The following is a 15,564-nucleotide window of genomic DNA, read 5'->3' on the forward strand; positions in this document are numbered from 1 at the left end:
AGGAATATTTAAAGTGGCCTAAGAGCGATATAGTTAGTTACTCTCTTAAGGAGTAAAATCACATTGATCTGCACTAAAAATATAAAGAAAATCATTTTTTAAAAATACATTGCTTAACCCAAAGTTAATTTACATAATTTGTGAATTTAAAATATAAGGTTACATTTGCTATGCAGCGAACATGGATATGCAGTACAATTTCTATTAATTTAATGGGAGTTGTGACTCCCATTAAGTTTAATAGGAGTCATACTGCCAAATCCCCATGCACCTTGCTGAAAATTTACCTCCTAGCTTTCAACTAATCAAATACACTGAAATGAACAAAAATAGTCAATTTTGCTAGACTGGGAAATCTAAAGTCCCTACAGTAAGTTAATTCAGCATTATCATAGCAATAGCCATGTAGTTATTCTCAACAAGGAAAAGAACAAGGTTATCACAATGAAAAGAGACAAACTAAAGCAAGGGTTTAGGAGTTCTGAAAATGTCACATTTACCCTTAACAGAAAATATGTTCTGCTTTTTCCAATCTGGAGACAGTTTTTCTATTTTATTTTTTTCTTTCTTAGTACACTGTCAAACAGAGTGACAAAATAATTCCTTTTTGAAGCCTAAAATTATACCCAAGGAACTTCAACAGAGGAATAAAGAGCGATATAAAAAGGTATAGATAGTAACTCCCAGTAAATAACTGGTTGCAACTTCTGAATCACAATGAATTAAAGCATAATTTTTTTTCTAAAACTATTTTTAAAAAGTTACTTTATATCCACACCTCTGCACCCGAACACCTCACTCATCCACCCATACTAATTTAATACTATTGTGCTTCTTAAGTGTGATGCTGAGCAACCCCAGTGTCAGCCCAGGCGTTTGTCAGAAATGTAAATGCTTGGGCTCTACTCCACAACCTTCTAGGTCAGTGGTTCTCAACCTTCCTAATGCCTCGACCCTTTAATACAGTTGCTCATGTTGTGGTGACCCCCAACCATAAAATTATTTTCGTTGCTACTTCATAACTGTAATTTTGCTACTGTTATGAATCGTAATGTAAATATCTGATATGCAGGATGTATTTTCATTGTTACAAATTGAACATAATTAAAGCATAGTGAATAATCACAAAAACAATATGTAAATATGTGCTTTCCGGTGGTCTTAGGCGACCCCTGTGAAAGGGTTGTTTGATCCCCAAAGGGGTCACGACCCACAGGTTGAGAACCACTGTCCTAGGTGATTCTGCAGCTGCTGAAGTTTGAGAACCACTGTAATAGTTTATTTCATATCCACGCTGTTTTCTCTCCATTGATTTTTTTTCTCCATTACCATGCTCACCGCTGTCTTTACCTAGCTTACTCAGCAACTTTGAGATTCAGCTCAAGCATCATCATCACTTCCTGACATACACCCCACCCAACTCAGCTACCCTTCACCTTAATACCTCTGTAAATACCATCATCATGGCACTTTTCACCTTGTTATAACAAGTATTAATTGTCCCCTCTCGAATGATTAAGACAGTTATCCTCTTTAAAGATTTATGCTATTTATGCAAAGGATATAGAATGAGTGCTTACTATAAGCTAGGCATTATTCTAGGAACTTGGGACACAACAGTGAACCAAAATAAATAAAATGAAAAGATCCCATGAAGCTGACGTATTGTGCATACTGTGTTTGCCTGTGTGTGCAAATATAAATTTTGTACATTTCATTATGTGTGTGTGTTAATAAAAGAATGAAAGAAAAAAGAATATATGATCATTCTTAAATTTAACCTTGGAGAACAATTTCTTCCAATAAATTATAGACCACTCTGAAGAAAGTATTTATATGTCAAAAAGGTTTTCTAATTCATACATAATACGTAGATCTACTTTTTTTCCTGCCACACAACTAGTGAAAAGACCCCACAATCAAACATCCTTTTTTAGTAAGATACCACTTACACAAAAGTCATTGTAAAATGTGCTTAAGGAATTTAAAACTACATTAAATGGGTACGATACTATTTCTATGGCTATGTTCTAAAATCGTCTTGATGTATATAAAATAAATATGTACAACTGTATCTGAAATATCTGGCTTTTATACCTAGCATAATATTTTTCTTTGAAATGAGGATAAGCAGAAATGCAATTTGAGTTAATTAACTAAAATTTTGACTAAAGAAATCTAATTACATACACACTGCATAAAAATTCAACCTGAAATCTGTATTACTGACTTTGCTGAAGAACTGCTATTATTCGTAACTTGTCACTTGAGCAAGCCTTCATATGTCTGACTTATACTTTCCAGGGCTCCATTATATACCATAATTTAATTCTCTAGGACACAAAAATTCAATTTACTTTCCTAGTTACTGATACATGATTCCACAGTGGGTTACTATGCTTATAGAAATCACCCAAAAGAATCAAAACACACCAGTTTCTCAAGAAAACTAATTTTTGAAGGGCTTGAGGTTAGTTCTCTAGGAATAACATCAATTCTAAGAAAAACCTACAAAATATTTTGAAGTCTGGTCTTTTCTAACTATTTTTTATTTGGAAATTCTAAACAGCATTTTTTTAAAAACACAGGGATAGAGACTTGAAGAATAAACAAAACATGCTTCCTATTTTTCAAAAATAAGTAAATTCTAATGGGTCAGACTTTACTTGATTCTGAAATACTAATTGAAAGAGATAGCGAGAGGGAGACAGCCTAATTCTAACAATTAAACCTTTATATATGTAATCAGCTTTTACCATAGTAAACGTTATAAAAATGCTTAGTGATTTGCTCTTATATGCACACAAACCATGACAGATTTATAATGTTCATCTGACAGAATAAGTCCTTCTTGCAAATGTGGAAATTTACATCTCATGTGTATAAATGTAAAACAAGCCCAACAACGTGTTAAGCCTTGAAAATCATATGCTAAGGGAAAACAGTAAATAAACAGGAGAAAAGACAGCTCTAAAAAGGCAGGCATGGCTCATGACTGAATACAATACAAAGACTTGTTTTATTGTCCTTAAAAACTTGGTTAGTTACTATTATACTTAAAAAATCTAATGTCTACTTTTTGTATTGCAAAGCCAGAAAACTGGCAAAACGAGGCTAAAATAAAAGGCAATCATGGGTCCCCCAGCAAGGACTTCCCTGCCTGCGCAGACCTCCACTGGCCTGCAAACACAAGTTACTGTGTCTGCTTGGCCCCAACAGATATTTGAGATTTCCACCCCTGCACACAAGACAATGAGCTCAAGAGCAGAAATGTGCCTTGCCCATTTTTTATTGAGCACCTGGCTCAATTTAGTCATCAGTAAATGAGCAAGGAGGGAGGAAACCTTATCTGAGTTTATCTGCAAGGATCTAAGTACTAATACGAAAGTGCTCACCTCTGTTAAGATTTGAAAAGGTAACCGATCCTGTAAGGGACTGGCAGATATTTAATGGGTGAATGGTTACATTTGTATCTTCTTTCCCCTGCTGTCACACCTAACTTTGATTGGTTTTCTCTATAGGTGTTCACAGAGCATCCTCTGCTTTCGGGCAATAAAGACCTAACATGTCATGTCAAACTTTTCTAGGACAAAACCATGTGCGCTGGATCACTGCTCTAACAGTATACATAACTGTGTATACTCCCGCAACTAGCAGTGTGCAATCTTTCCAGGTTCTCCTTACCCGTAGGAGGGAAATGTTTCAAAAGCAACACCCCGTGTCCTGATGTGCCAAAAATGAAATTTCTCTAAACATCAGATATGAATCTTGACCTGAAAGGTGACACTAGAAATAAAACTGCAGTATCTCATGAAAAAGTCTGTTTGCTAGCCCCCTGCTGAGTTAAGCTACTGCGCCAGCAAAGTGGTCTCTATCTTGATTGGAAATTTTTTTCATTATGAGGACTAATGAGCCATTGGTCCACACCTGGAAATTTTCTTAAATGTATAAAATCATTCAAAGATAACAGCAGGAATTCAGTTAGTTTTCCCGAAAAAAAAAATAGATGCAAAATTATAGATTACATACAAAATTTTTATAACCATCCAAGCCAGAGATTCTTATTAAACTCAGTTTCTGCTCACTGCCTTATCGTTACAGTACTATTTATTCAGACATATTACATTTTAATGTTAGATTTGATGCATCTTCCAATTTTGATGCAAAGAGCAATATCTTCTAAAAATAAAATACTATCCCATTTATGACTTTCATGTGTGACTTAAATCATGTGTTACTTACTTGAATTGCATTGTTAAATTATATCAACATACTGAAAGTAGGAAACTTTGAGAGCAAGGAGAAGATAAATACAACAATTTTGGAACAAGCAATTCAAATAAAATTCTTGTGGCAAAATTAAAATGTTAACATTTTGAAGAAGTTTATTACAAAGACATTGTAATAATAAGCTTGCTGCTATCTATTAGTTGACAGTATGCCTCTTTTCCTCCACCTATCTTTTTATTAATAGGTATAAATGTGATCAGCCAATTTTAAAATTCTAAATATTTTCTTCAAGAATATTTAATTAGAAACAAAAATACCCATTATATTGTACATGCATCTCTCAGAGATTTTGTAATCTTCACAGCTTTTACACAATTAATACAACTGTCACTATCAATGAGCTATAAACTTCACACATCTTTGCTCCATATTAACTTGTGGCCTGCTCCGTAAAAAGCACCGGGAAGGGTGTTATTTTCAAATGGACAGAAAAACAAAACATGTCTACAGAAATAATGGATACCAGGAAATCCACATATTAATTGATAAATGATGGTTCCAATTATTTCATTAAGCCTCAAAAGTGTATGTAATTCTTTAAAAATCAGATCTGTCACCAAAAAGATACAGGTAACAAGAAAATGGCAGCACTATGAAAAGTTTTCCAGCACATAAGGAAATTTTTATTTAATAGTTTTAAAACTATGACTGCACTCCAGGAGCAGACAAAAGATGAAGTGAAAGAGTTGTCACAAAATACCTTCAAATTTACTAGAATAAATATAGTCAATAAATGTAAAACGTAAAAACAAAACAAAGTGTTCATTCACTTATTTCAGGATTATTTAAAATTATTACATTTATAAATTTATGTAAAATAAAAATTCAGACTTCTAGCACTTTCTATAATATATAGCTCTGTAATGAAAATAATTCAACATTAAGAAAATCTTTTTATCATCTGTTTCTAAAATAGTTCTCTTCTACATAAGTAAGCTTGCATAGTTTCAGTCTCCTAGATGTAAAAAATAAAATTCAAATTGCTCTTACCTTCTATATTCGGTAAGAAGATGATTATAATGATAAACCACAGACTTCGCATTCTGCAACCAGAAGACACCATTATTGATCCCTTTAAATATTTTCTTTGTATTCCTTAATGAATCTAGTTAAAAATGTCCAGCTTCATTGAACCCAGCAGTCTGCATCATTGATCCTCATATCTGAAAAACAAACAAATCCATCATTTACTCTATGGTCCTTTTACTTTACAAAAAAATGCGAAAATAAAAAAAAAATAAAAATAACTATCCCGCCCTTCTTCCCTCCACCTCCTAATTATTTAAAAAAAAAAAAAAGGTATAAACTTTGATTCTATACCCACTATGGCAGCTGTGCCTAAACGCTGAATAGCGGAGCCTCGCATCTCAAAAATGATCAAAACCCAAAAAGCATTTATAGACAACCAGGACATACGAATCACAAAATAATAGTTATATAAGTTCCTAATAATGAATTTTCATTTGAAAAGCTTATTAGAAAGTCATCCTAGAACAATTCATCTGTCACTATGTCAAATATTAGTCTTTTTATTAAATTACAGTTGAGTCTTCAGCAACACAGTGTTTTAATGTGAGAGTCTACTTATTATCAGTAAATACCAGTATTGTTTTTTAGGGGTTGTTTTTATTGACTGTTGGGAGCCCACATATGCAAAGGGCCAACTCTATGCGTTGATCTATGCCCTTTTATAATGAGGACTTGAGCATCTATGGATTTTGGTATCCATGTGAGGTGAGGGTGAAGGGGATATCCTGGAACCAATCCCCATAGAATCAAGGGAGAATTTTTTAAGTTTTGTGGGAGTCAAAAGTTATACACAAATTTTTCAACTGTGCAGGGTTGGTGCTCCCACCCCCACATTATTCAAAGGTCACCTGTACTAGCTTTAATACATAACACCTCTAACAAGATTTTATAAAAAACATATACTTTTTTGGTTTGTTTCTAGTAATGGTAGCAGCATCATTATCTACAACTTTATCGTGTTATCTTGCAAGACAGTGTAGAGATATAATGAAATGGTTTATTTTTCTGTACAAGGGTGCACAATTTTTAACATATGGTTGTACTTTATATAATAATGGCACTCCAAAATTATCTCATTTCCAAACACAACATATCAAATTATTATTCCTCTGATGGTTATTATTCATAGAGAGAGCCGATTAATAAAGTCTCAATTATTTCATTTGAAGTTTAAGATTTTCAAATATTGTCTTTCCTTGCAGCAAGATATAACTTAATATCAAACCTAGGTCTTGAGTACATAGGTCCATCCACTGAACTCAAATAAAAACTCCAGCCCAGCCCTGGCTGCTGTGCTAAGAGTGGTTAAGCATCAGCCTTCTCACTGAATGAAGGGTTACAGGTTCAATTCCCAGTCAAGGGCACATACATGGGTTGTAGTGTAGAAGGCAATCAATCAATGTGTCTCTCTCACATCGATGTTTCTCTTTCTTTTTCTCTCACTCCATCCCTCCCTTCCACTCTATCTAAAAATCAATGGAAAAAATATCCTCTCCTGTGAGTATTAACAAACAAACAAATCAACAATAAAAAATAACCCCAGACGATAATGATTTTATCTCCAAGGTTGCATCTCTAAAAACAAACAAAAGAACAAACTAGTGGAGAGGTGGCAAAAATACATATAATCCTGAGCCAAGTCTAATTTTGACCAGCCCTTTAGGATCTAGATCTTCGACAGGAGAGAACACCTGAGATGCTTCTCTGTCCAAAGAAATAAGACAAAAACAAAGGAAAGAGCAAGTTTCCCCTTCTGAATGCCAAAAATATGAAAAGAACAGATACATTGGAAATTAATGGGATGGAGACACAGGGGACACAACCCTGTGGAAATGGCTAGCTACCTCTATCCATTTTTCACTCTGAGCTCCCAAAGACTAGTCCAAAGACAAACCCCAAAGTAAACCTGCAGCTTACAACCGCTGTGGCAAAGTCCCTGCCTTAAACCTGCAAGCTCTTTTATGGAAAGCATAAGGAGAAGTCAGATAATTTCATGGCTTGTCACATTGAAAAGCCCCATCAATAAACAATCTCTTATACCCTATAGACTGTTCAATGAGCTGATGAAGCAAGGAGACTAAGTTTAACGTGTGAATAAGGTACGTTCATTACTACAAGTAGAATTAAGTGTGAGACATTGGAATGCTCCTGACAGAATTCTGACTGTCCAAGCTTTGGTTGTAATGGGTACTTTCACGTCAATGAACAAACGCATACAGGCTGCTTGCCCACAAGCACAACTCTTGAACACATTTCCACTTTCTTAAAGCAGTCCAAAATCAGTCTGTCTTCAGTCATCTGCTCTTTGAAAGAGTCCTTGTTTGTGGGAAGAAAGGGAAGGAAGAAATCAGGGACTGATGACTGCCTTGTAGGAAACAGCTGCCAAGATAGGAAAACCTCTGTTAGTGAGGGGGAAAGGAGGAGGAAACCGCACAACCAAGGCCTCTTTTGTGGTCTTTGGCCAGGACACAGTATTTTATGAACAAGGTTTAACTATACTAAAATTTCAGTGGAGTCTTAAAATCTGAATGTAGAACACAATTTTAAAAGTATGCTCTAGTCAATTATGAGACAGTACAAATGACTGCTTCTAACAAACAGAAACAGCTTCTGGAATGTCATAAAATCATGGCTTCTTATATGTAAATAAAGCTGAAGTCTGTCCATCACTGTGCAATGAGTAACTAAAAAGAATATCACATTTATTTTTCTACAATCTATAGCCAATCACTTTCACATCAAATAAAATTATTTTCAAAAGCTCAAGTTCTGCACCGCCAGAGCAGCTCAGTTGGTTGAGTGCTGGCCTGTGCACTGAGAGGTTGACGGTTTGATTCTCGGTCAGGGCACGTACAAGGGTTGGTTCGATCCCCAGCTGGGGGCACATATGGAAGGAAGGCAACCAACGGATGTTTCTCACATCTCCTACCCCATCTCTCTAAAACATGCCCTCAGGTGAGGATTAAAAATAAAAAAGCAAAGCTCAAATTTTACATACAATTCTGAAAACTTAAGTCAAAAGATTTTACTGCTGTGATCAAAATTAAAAACAACCTTCCATTTAAAAATGTTAATGAACACTGAAATACTTAGCAAACCACAATCAGCTAAGGATAGAATGAATAAATAATCAAATATGGTGAAACTAATCCCCCCAAAAAACATTCCTCCTACATCAAACTCCAGCCAACGGACACTCATAGGCACAGATGCAGCTAACACTCTCCCTTCCAACTCTGTAACTACCTGCAAAATGAAGTTCAGGAAAAGCTTCTCACAATGCAAAAGAAAACAAGAAACAAAATAAGAAAAGGGCTATTAAATTTTCTTTCAACAAACAGAAAAGATGAACCCAGTCCCCATATTAATAAACAGTTTGTCTTTAGGTGTTTAGAAACCTTCTGCCCTATTCTCTCCTCCCAACTCCCCCCGCCCCCATAACTTCAGAGAGGAACTGGGAGGGTAAAGACAGAGCACAGATGAAACCCCTCCTAATGCTAAGTAACAGTTCATTTCTTAATAAAAACAGAAACAGAACATTTCTACTGAAACTATAAGTAACTATGCTTTTTCAAAGATCAAAGGCACTTCTAATGTATAACCTCATCCTACATTTCTTTTTATCCTTCAAGTAAGAAGATTCAAACTATTTCATCTATAAACCACATGCCATTGTATACCAAGCCTCTGTCAAGATTTTTTTTTTTTTTAGATCTAGGTATCCTATTACTCTGTCATGTAAAAAGTCAATTAATGCATCATTACTACTAAACCTTCCAAAGCTGAACAAGGACTTCCAGGAATACGCATCAGCAGTGTTTATATCCTAACAGTCTTCAAAGTTTTATACTTCACTTACAATATACAGTTAGTTGTAGTCTTTCAGACGGTAACCTGCTTATATAGGGTTGGGCAAAAAATGGTTTACAGCTTAGTACACGAAACACAGGATTTATTCTTGTATTACTTCTTAATTTTTGCATTATTTTTCCATAGGAACAACTGTAAGCCTACTTTTGCCTCACCCCTGAATTTATTAGCTGCATTAAATATTCCATCCTGTGCCTTAAATTGTGGGCAAAATTAGGAAAACACCATTAATAGTCATGTACTTATGGAACATTACCAGGAAATCACATTTAACCTTATATTAATGATGCCTATTTAGTAAAAATAGAAAAAATTAAAAAAAATATTTGTTGATAAGCATCAGTGAAAGAAGTAGCATTTAACAAGCTTCAAGGTAGTAAGAGGAAAAGATCATTTAAAATTGTCTAAAACTGTTTAACTAAGGTTGATATTCTATTAAGAGCAAAGCCACCTTAAAGATTCATATATAAAGCTTTACCTTTAATTTCTATTCGTAGACACTGAACTGCTGTGAACACTAGATATTAAATGCAAAACACCTCTATGCATGGGGAGCACAGGGGAAGGAAAGAGCCATCCAAGCATGAGACCTACAAAAGTCACCCCTCCATGTTATTAAGCGCTAACGCTATATAAAATAAAAGATTAACGTTTGGGGTGAGCCTAAAATTCTACGCACTAAATGTATGTCAACTCTAAATGAAAGCTAAAGATAGCTGTACAAGATCTCTCTTTCTGATCTTAGTTGTGCTATAAAATTATAAACATTACGGGGCATTATTTACTTGTAAAAGAAAGCTGCTTTTCTATATTTTACCAAAACAAAAACAACAAAAAAGGATACCAAACCCACTCTGCCCCCATGCAATAGAAAGTGAAAAATAAATTAGCTGCATTTTAATTTAGCTAAACCTTGCTCGGTGGTCATTTTTCAGAAATATCTTATGTGCAGTCAGTCCTTCTAGGTCAGATTCTCCCCTTCTTGTTAACATAGGAGAAAACATCAACACGCTTGGGAATTTTCTTTCAGTAAGTCATCTAAGAAAAACCGTTGCTATTGCTAATCAGAAAGCTTCAGAAAGCCTCTTTTTGTTTTTTTTTTTTGTTTTTTTGTTTTTTTTTTTTAGCTCCAGGCATTCAACGTTCTTTGCATTTCAGTTTATTTTCTTTTCCTCACAAGGATAGGGTTGGGGCTGAGAATGCGGATGGAGATTTTAAAAGCACGTGACCACCCCTAGTCGCCACCCTCTTTCTCCGTTTCATTTCTGCGGACACCAGTATCAAGTCTAGAGTAGTTTACATTAAACTAGTTATGCTAACGTCCCTTTAACATTCATTATTGATCTTACCCTTTACTGAAATTTCTTCATTGTGAAGGAAGAAATTCTCCTAGGAGAGGGCTTAGTAGAGGAGCAGAAAAGAGAAGAGTTCAGGAATGCTCCTAGTAAATTACATCTGCTATCTGCAGTAATATCTATCTTGGAATCGTGCTGAGCATGCAAAAGAGGGTTGTATCGTGGACACTAGAGGCACAGTGCAGGGCATTCTGCCATCCTCTTCATTAAAATCCTTCCAGTTGAAATAATAAAAACAAATGGCTGTCATTTTCAAACCAATGTAGGGAACATTTTATGACTGAACATAAACTTGCAAATGAAGTTTCAAAAGAAAAAAAGAGGCACATGCCCAATCCAAAATACTACCTTATTTATCATGGAAATTTGATGGCTTCCTCAACTTTTCTATCAAAATATTTCATAGATCTACTTGTTTATTAAATAGTTTGTATTTATTGTTAAAATTATAGAGTAACTACAACACCAAAGTTAGGTTTTCCCCTATGTAGGGGGGGAAAAAAGCTATTCTTAAATGGCAGTTCTCTCCAGCTTTAAGATATATTGCCCCTTAACTTTTCCATAGAAGAGAATTCTCAGGTAATTTTTTTGAGTTGAATATAAATTATGGGCACTATGGCTAGAAATATTTCTTGAGTGCCGATTATATGTGAAATACTATATTAGACACATACCACTAATCCTTATGAGGTCAATATTATAAAGGCCAGAAATATGAGGTTCAGAAAGGGAAAGTAACACCACTAGCAGGTGACAGAGCTTGAATTCCAATCAAGGCTAATTATAGTAGTCGCCCCCCCCCCCCTTATCCGAGGAGGGATATGTTCCAAGACCCCCCCAGTGAATGCCTGTAACTTGGATAGCACTGAACCATATAAATACTATGTCTTTTCCTATACATACATACCTATGATAAAGTTTAATTTTTAAGTTACAAAATTAAGTGAATGTGGTCTCTCTCTCAAAATATCTCATTGTACACTACTTATCCTTCCTTCTTGTGATTATCTAGCAAGAAAAAAAAAAAGCCTTAATAAGCCAAGAACTTTCAACTCCAGGGGTGGGGAATATCGGGTCCATAGGTCATATAAGGCCCTTGAAATCATTTGGTCTGATCCTGCCAAGACATTAGGGGTGAATTAATTAAATGTTTGACCAAATATAGCAGGCTAATTTTTAAGTTGATAATTTTGTGTGGCCCGTGAATGATGTCAGAAATATCCAAACGGCCCTTGGCAGAAAAAAGGTTCCCCACCCCTGGGTCCTAATAATTTATTTCACCTAATTGGCTGAACTAATCATTGGTCAGGCAAATTTAAAAAAAAAATGCAATGTTGTTCATGAGATGTAATCTTATGTTTGGCTCACTGTACTAAATCCTTTGTTCATACATCATTGCTAGTAATCATTCCCTGAATCAATATTCAGATTCCCTCTTGGTCTATATAACCACTAAGTGAAATAATAATGACCCAGGATTTGTTGTATATATTATATCATCAAGATGGTCACCAGAGGTTTCTTAGACATAATGAGGTAACCTGAGTAAAATATGTCAAATGATCTCAAAAATAAATATGAAAATTAACCAACAACACAGTAAGAAGTTGAAGAAAATTTCAAGTATATAGCACATTGCCTTTTGTAATCAAATGATACAACTCACTTGCAAACTATGTCAATATATAATGTCATCTAAACTTGCAATTCTAACTTCTACAATAAAGTAGATAATATTAACACTATAATTGCATGTATGTCGTTTAAGTCAATGAATATCTAATGATTACATTCTAGGTATTTATATTGAGTTCTGGTAAGTGTATTACTTATTCATTATTTTCACCATATATATATTGGTCCTGTTACGTTCTAAAGGATTATGAAACAGATTAAAATAATTGTCACCTTCAGAAGGTGAATAATCTTCTAAGAATTAAACCAAGAAAATTACCAAGACCCAAAATATTAATTTAATAATTGCTAAACTCCCCAAAACTTAATGGTAATACATGTATTTTATAACAAAATAATGAGAAAAGAGAAATAAAAGTGGTTTCTAGACCTGTGTTTCCCTTGAAAAGTGTACTGAGATCAACCATCTTGATGAAAAGAGCCCAAGATTGAGATCAGGAGCACACTCAGTACCGGCTTAACCTACCACTGTGAGGGCTGGACAATCATAAACGTCTAGGCTTCAAGTTCAACAACTATATACTTGGGTAGAAATACACAAGAAATCTGCTATTCCATTATTTTCCCAATTATTTCAATTTTAGGTTTATGGTCTTGATTCCATCTAAGTAAGCTTATGGAAGATTTTTAGAGGCTGCTGGAATATGTCTCACTACGAACTTATCTCTTCTATCAAAATGTCTCAGAAATTATTCTAATAATTCCATTTTAAAAATTACATCTCAAAAAGTTGCCATTTCAAAGACCTTTTTTTAAAACCTACTTACAAATCATTAGGTTGGTAGCCATAATATAATAACCTGAGACTTATGCAGCTCACATATTTCACATTCTGCCTTTGTGGGTAAACAGCACATGATCAAAAGCAGGATGACATCCGGCCAGGCCTTCTTCCAAAAAGAGCAAATTCCTACCCTTGGCCAAATCATTCTGTATCAAGGCCTATGTTCCATACCATATACAGGCTGTCCTCAAAAAACATATAGGCACTTTTTCTTTGTTCAAAGCTTAGTCTGGATTTACCCATTATTTCAAATCAGTTAAACCTGAAAAGGAGTGAAAATTAAATGAATCAGCTGTTAAAGTGGGTATACATTTTTGGAGACACCCTATATAACTGCATCTACAAGAAAAACTCAGTATCACAGCATTTTATTAAGTTGTAGAGGACAGGGATAATCATTCTTTCTGAAAATTAACTTAACCCACAACATTAGAAATAAAGTTATGGTCTATGAATGAACCGAGCAAACTCTACTTCAGTGTCACACTGAGATTCTGTGTGGCTGGTTTGGTCTGGCTGATTTCTTTAAAGAGTATTATTAGGAGGCTCCGATGGGAAGGCAAGAGAAATATTCATGGACACACTATAAGAAACAGTAATAAACTGTAATAAATACTCTGAATGGTTGTTATAAATAAAAAATTTAAAAAACTTTAGTTCATTAAAATATACCATTTTATATGTTATTGCTTCTTAACTAAACCATGAAGAAGAGGTATGTGGTTTCTAGAAAATGGGTTTTCAACTTTACAATATAATTTTATAACCTCTATTAAAATTTCAAGTAACATCAGAGTAGTAATTAAACAGTGATATTTAATAAAGAGAGGTAGATTATTAAAAAGCTGAGAAAAACTTGAATTACTTGCCAAGACTCTCTTAATTGGTAAAAGACTAATGTATTCTTTGCAAAATTTCCACAATTTTTTAAAGTGTTCCAATTCAAACAACAGAGGAAGATATATCCACTGTTGCTATTCCACATATAAAGAAAAGCCAAAAAAAAAATTTAAAAAAATCGTACCTAATAAAAATAACTACCAATGATATTAACCAGTGACTCTTCAAATTACTCAAGTTAAAAACTATTAATAGTATTCCATTATGTGTGGAGAGATTAAAAGGAATTATATAGACTGATGTTATAGGGCAGAGATCAGTAAACTTTTCCTATAACCATCCAGATAGTAAATATTTTAGTCTTTACGGACTATACAGTCTCTGTCTGTCACAACTGTATAACTCGGCCATTGTGGCATGAAAACTGCCACAGACACTGGGTAATGAATGAGCATGGCTATGTGCCAATGAACTCCACTATACCAATAGCCGGCCAGCCACAGTTTGCCAACCCTTTCTATAGATGAACAGGCACAACATAAAGAGGACTGAATGCAGTTCAGTCAAGTAATGAACTGACCAGTAACTATCAATGTCTGCCAAAGAAGCCAAACCAACTTTGGCCTGTTATTGTAAGAAATTAATTTAAATGTTAATGTAAAGGGAAATTAACCATACTGAAATGAGAAAAATAAAACAAAGCAGCATTATACTGACCAAAACAAATTAGTGTTTCAGTGTGTGTGTGTAACAGAGCCATACGTACAGCTTACGGTGTTTGGGGAGAAACTCCAGAAAAGAAAATAAAGGACATTGCCACAGTAAGCTATCTTACTACGTAGTTTGGCAGGAGAATGTAAACCCAATCAAAACAGTCAGTAATGGGAGACTGAAAAGTAATGGGGTTTGGACAAGACTCCCTGAGGCACTCTAGCATTAGTATGATGGTTTCAAATAGCTGTTGGTAAAAGTGGCTTCAAACTCCTGAAATATCTGTCACCACTGCTACTCACCCATATGAAATACTGGATATATCCCAGTTCCACACTGTATGCAACAGGAAACTGCTGGCTTCTAATCTGTTCACTGGCTCTATAATGCTAAAAATCCTACAAGGCCAAACCGCCTACCTTATTCCAAAAAACTATGAAGTCACAATAAATGAACACATTTCTTTTGGAACAAAAAGTATTTCTAGAGCTTTACAATTCCCTGTATCTAGGCTCTACCTAATCAAAGTACTTTGCTACTATTACAGTAAATATTTTTATTGTCTACAACCTAATGTTTCTTAAAATTGAAGTCAGGCTGTAACATACCATAGAATAAGATTTCTAAGCTACAATTAATAGGTATCACATTAAAATACATGAAGGCTAAACTTTTCTATCAATTTTACATATAAGACAAAAGAGTGAAGGAGGTTACAAATTTTTAATAAGAGCATTATATTATGGGAGCAATAATCTAGGTGTTTTACTGAAAGTGGATTACAGTAAATGAAATTTTAAAATGTCCTTTCCATTTTACAGATAATACAAAATGACTTTTTTTCATGTCTCTAGCGATAAGGATAGATTTGCCACACATATTTAAATGGTGCCTTCACACTCCCCTCTCTCCCGCCCTGCTCATGAATTAATAATTCAGTGACATTAATACAAGAAGATAAATGATAAAAAGGGTAAAGCGCATGGGCCA

General features: G+C 34.5%; 1 protein-coding gene across 21 annotated transcripts in view; it reads right to left on the minus strand.

Moving 5' to 3' along the window:
• ADGRL2 (adhesion G protein-coupled receptor L2) overlaps positions 1 to 15,564 on the minus strand; it is a 288,043-nt gene that overhangs the window by 154,736 nt on the left and 117,743 nt on the right. For all 21 annotated transcript variants that reach the window (XM_059689062.1, XM_059689061.1, XM_059689063.1 and 18 more), the window contains one exon: positions 5,281 to 5,453. In XM_059689062.1, the coding sequence (XP_059545045.1) occupies positions 5,281 to 5,353 (73 nt within the window). In that variant the 5' untranslated portion in view covers positions 5,354 to 5,453. The remainder of the gene's footprint in view (positions 1 to 5,280; positions 5,454 to 15,564) is intronic.

Source organism: Myotis daubentonii, chromosome 3 (genome assembly GCF_963259705.1).
Source record: "Myotis daubentonii chromosome 3, mMyoDau2.1, whole genome shotgun sequence".
Taxonomy (NCBI): domain Eukaryota; kingdom Metazoa; phylum Chordata; class Mammalia; order Chiroptera; family Vespertilionidae; genus Myotis; species Myotis daubentonii.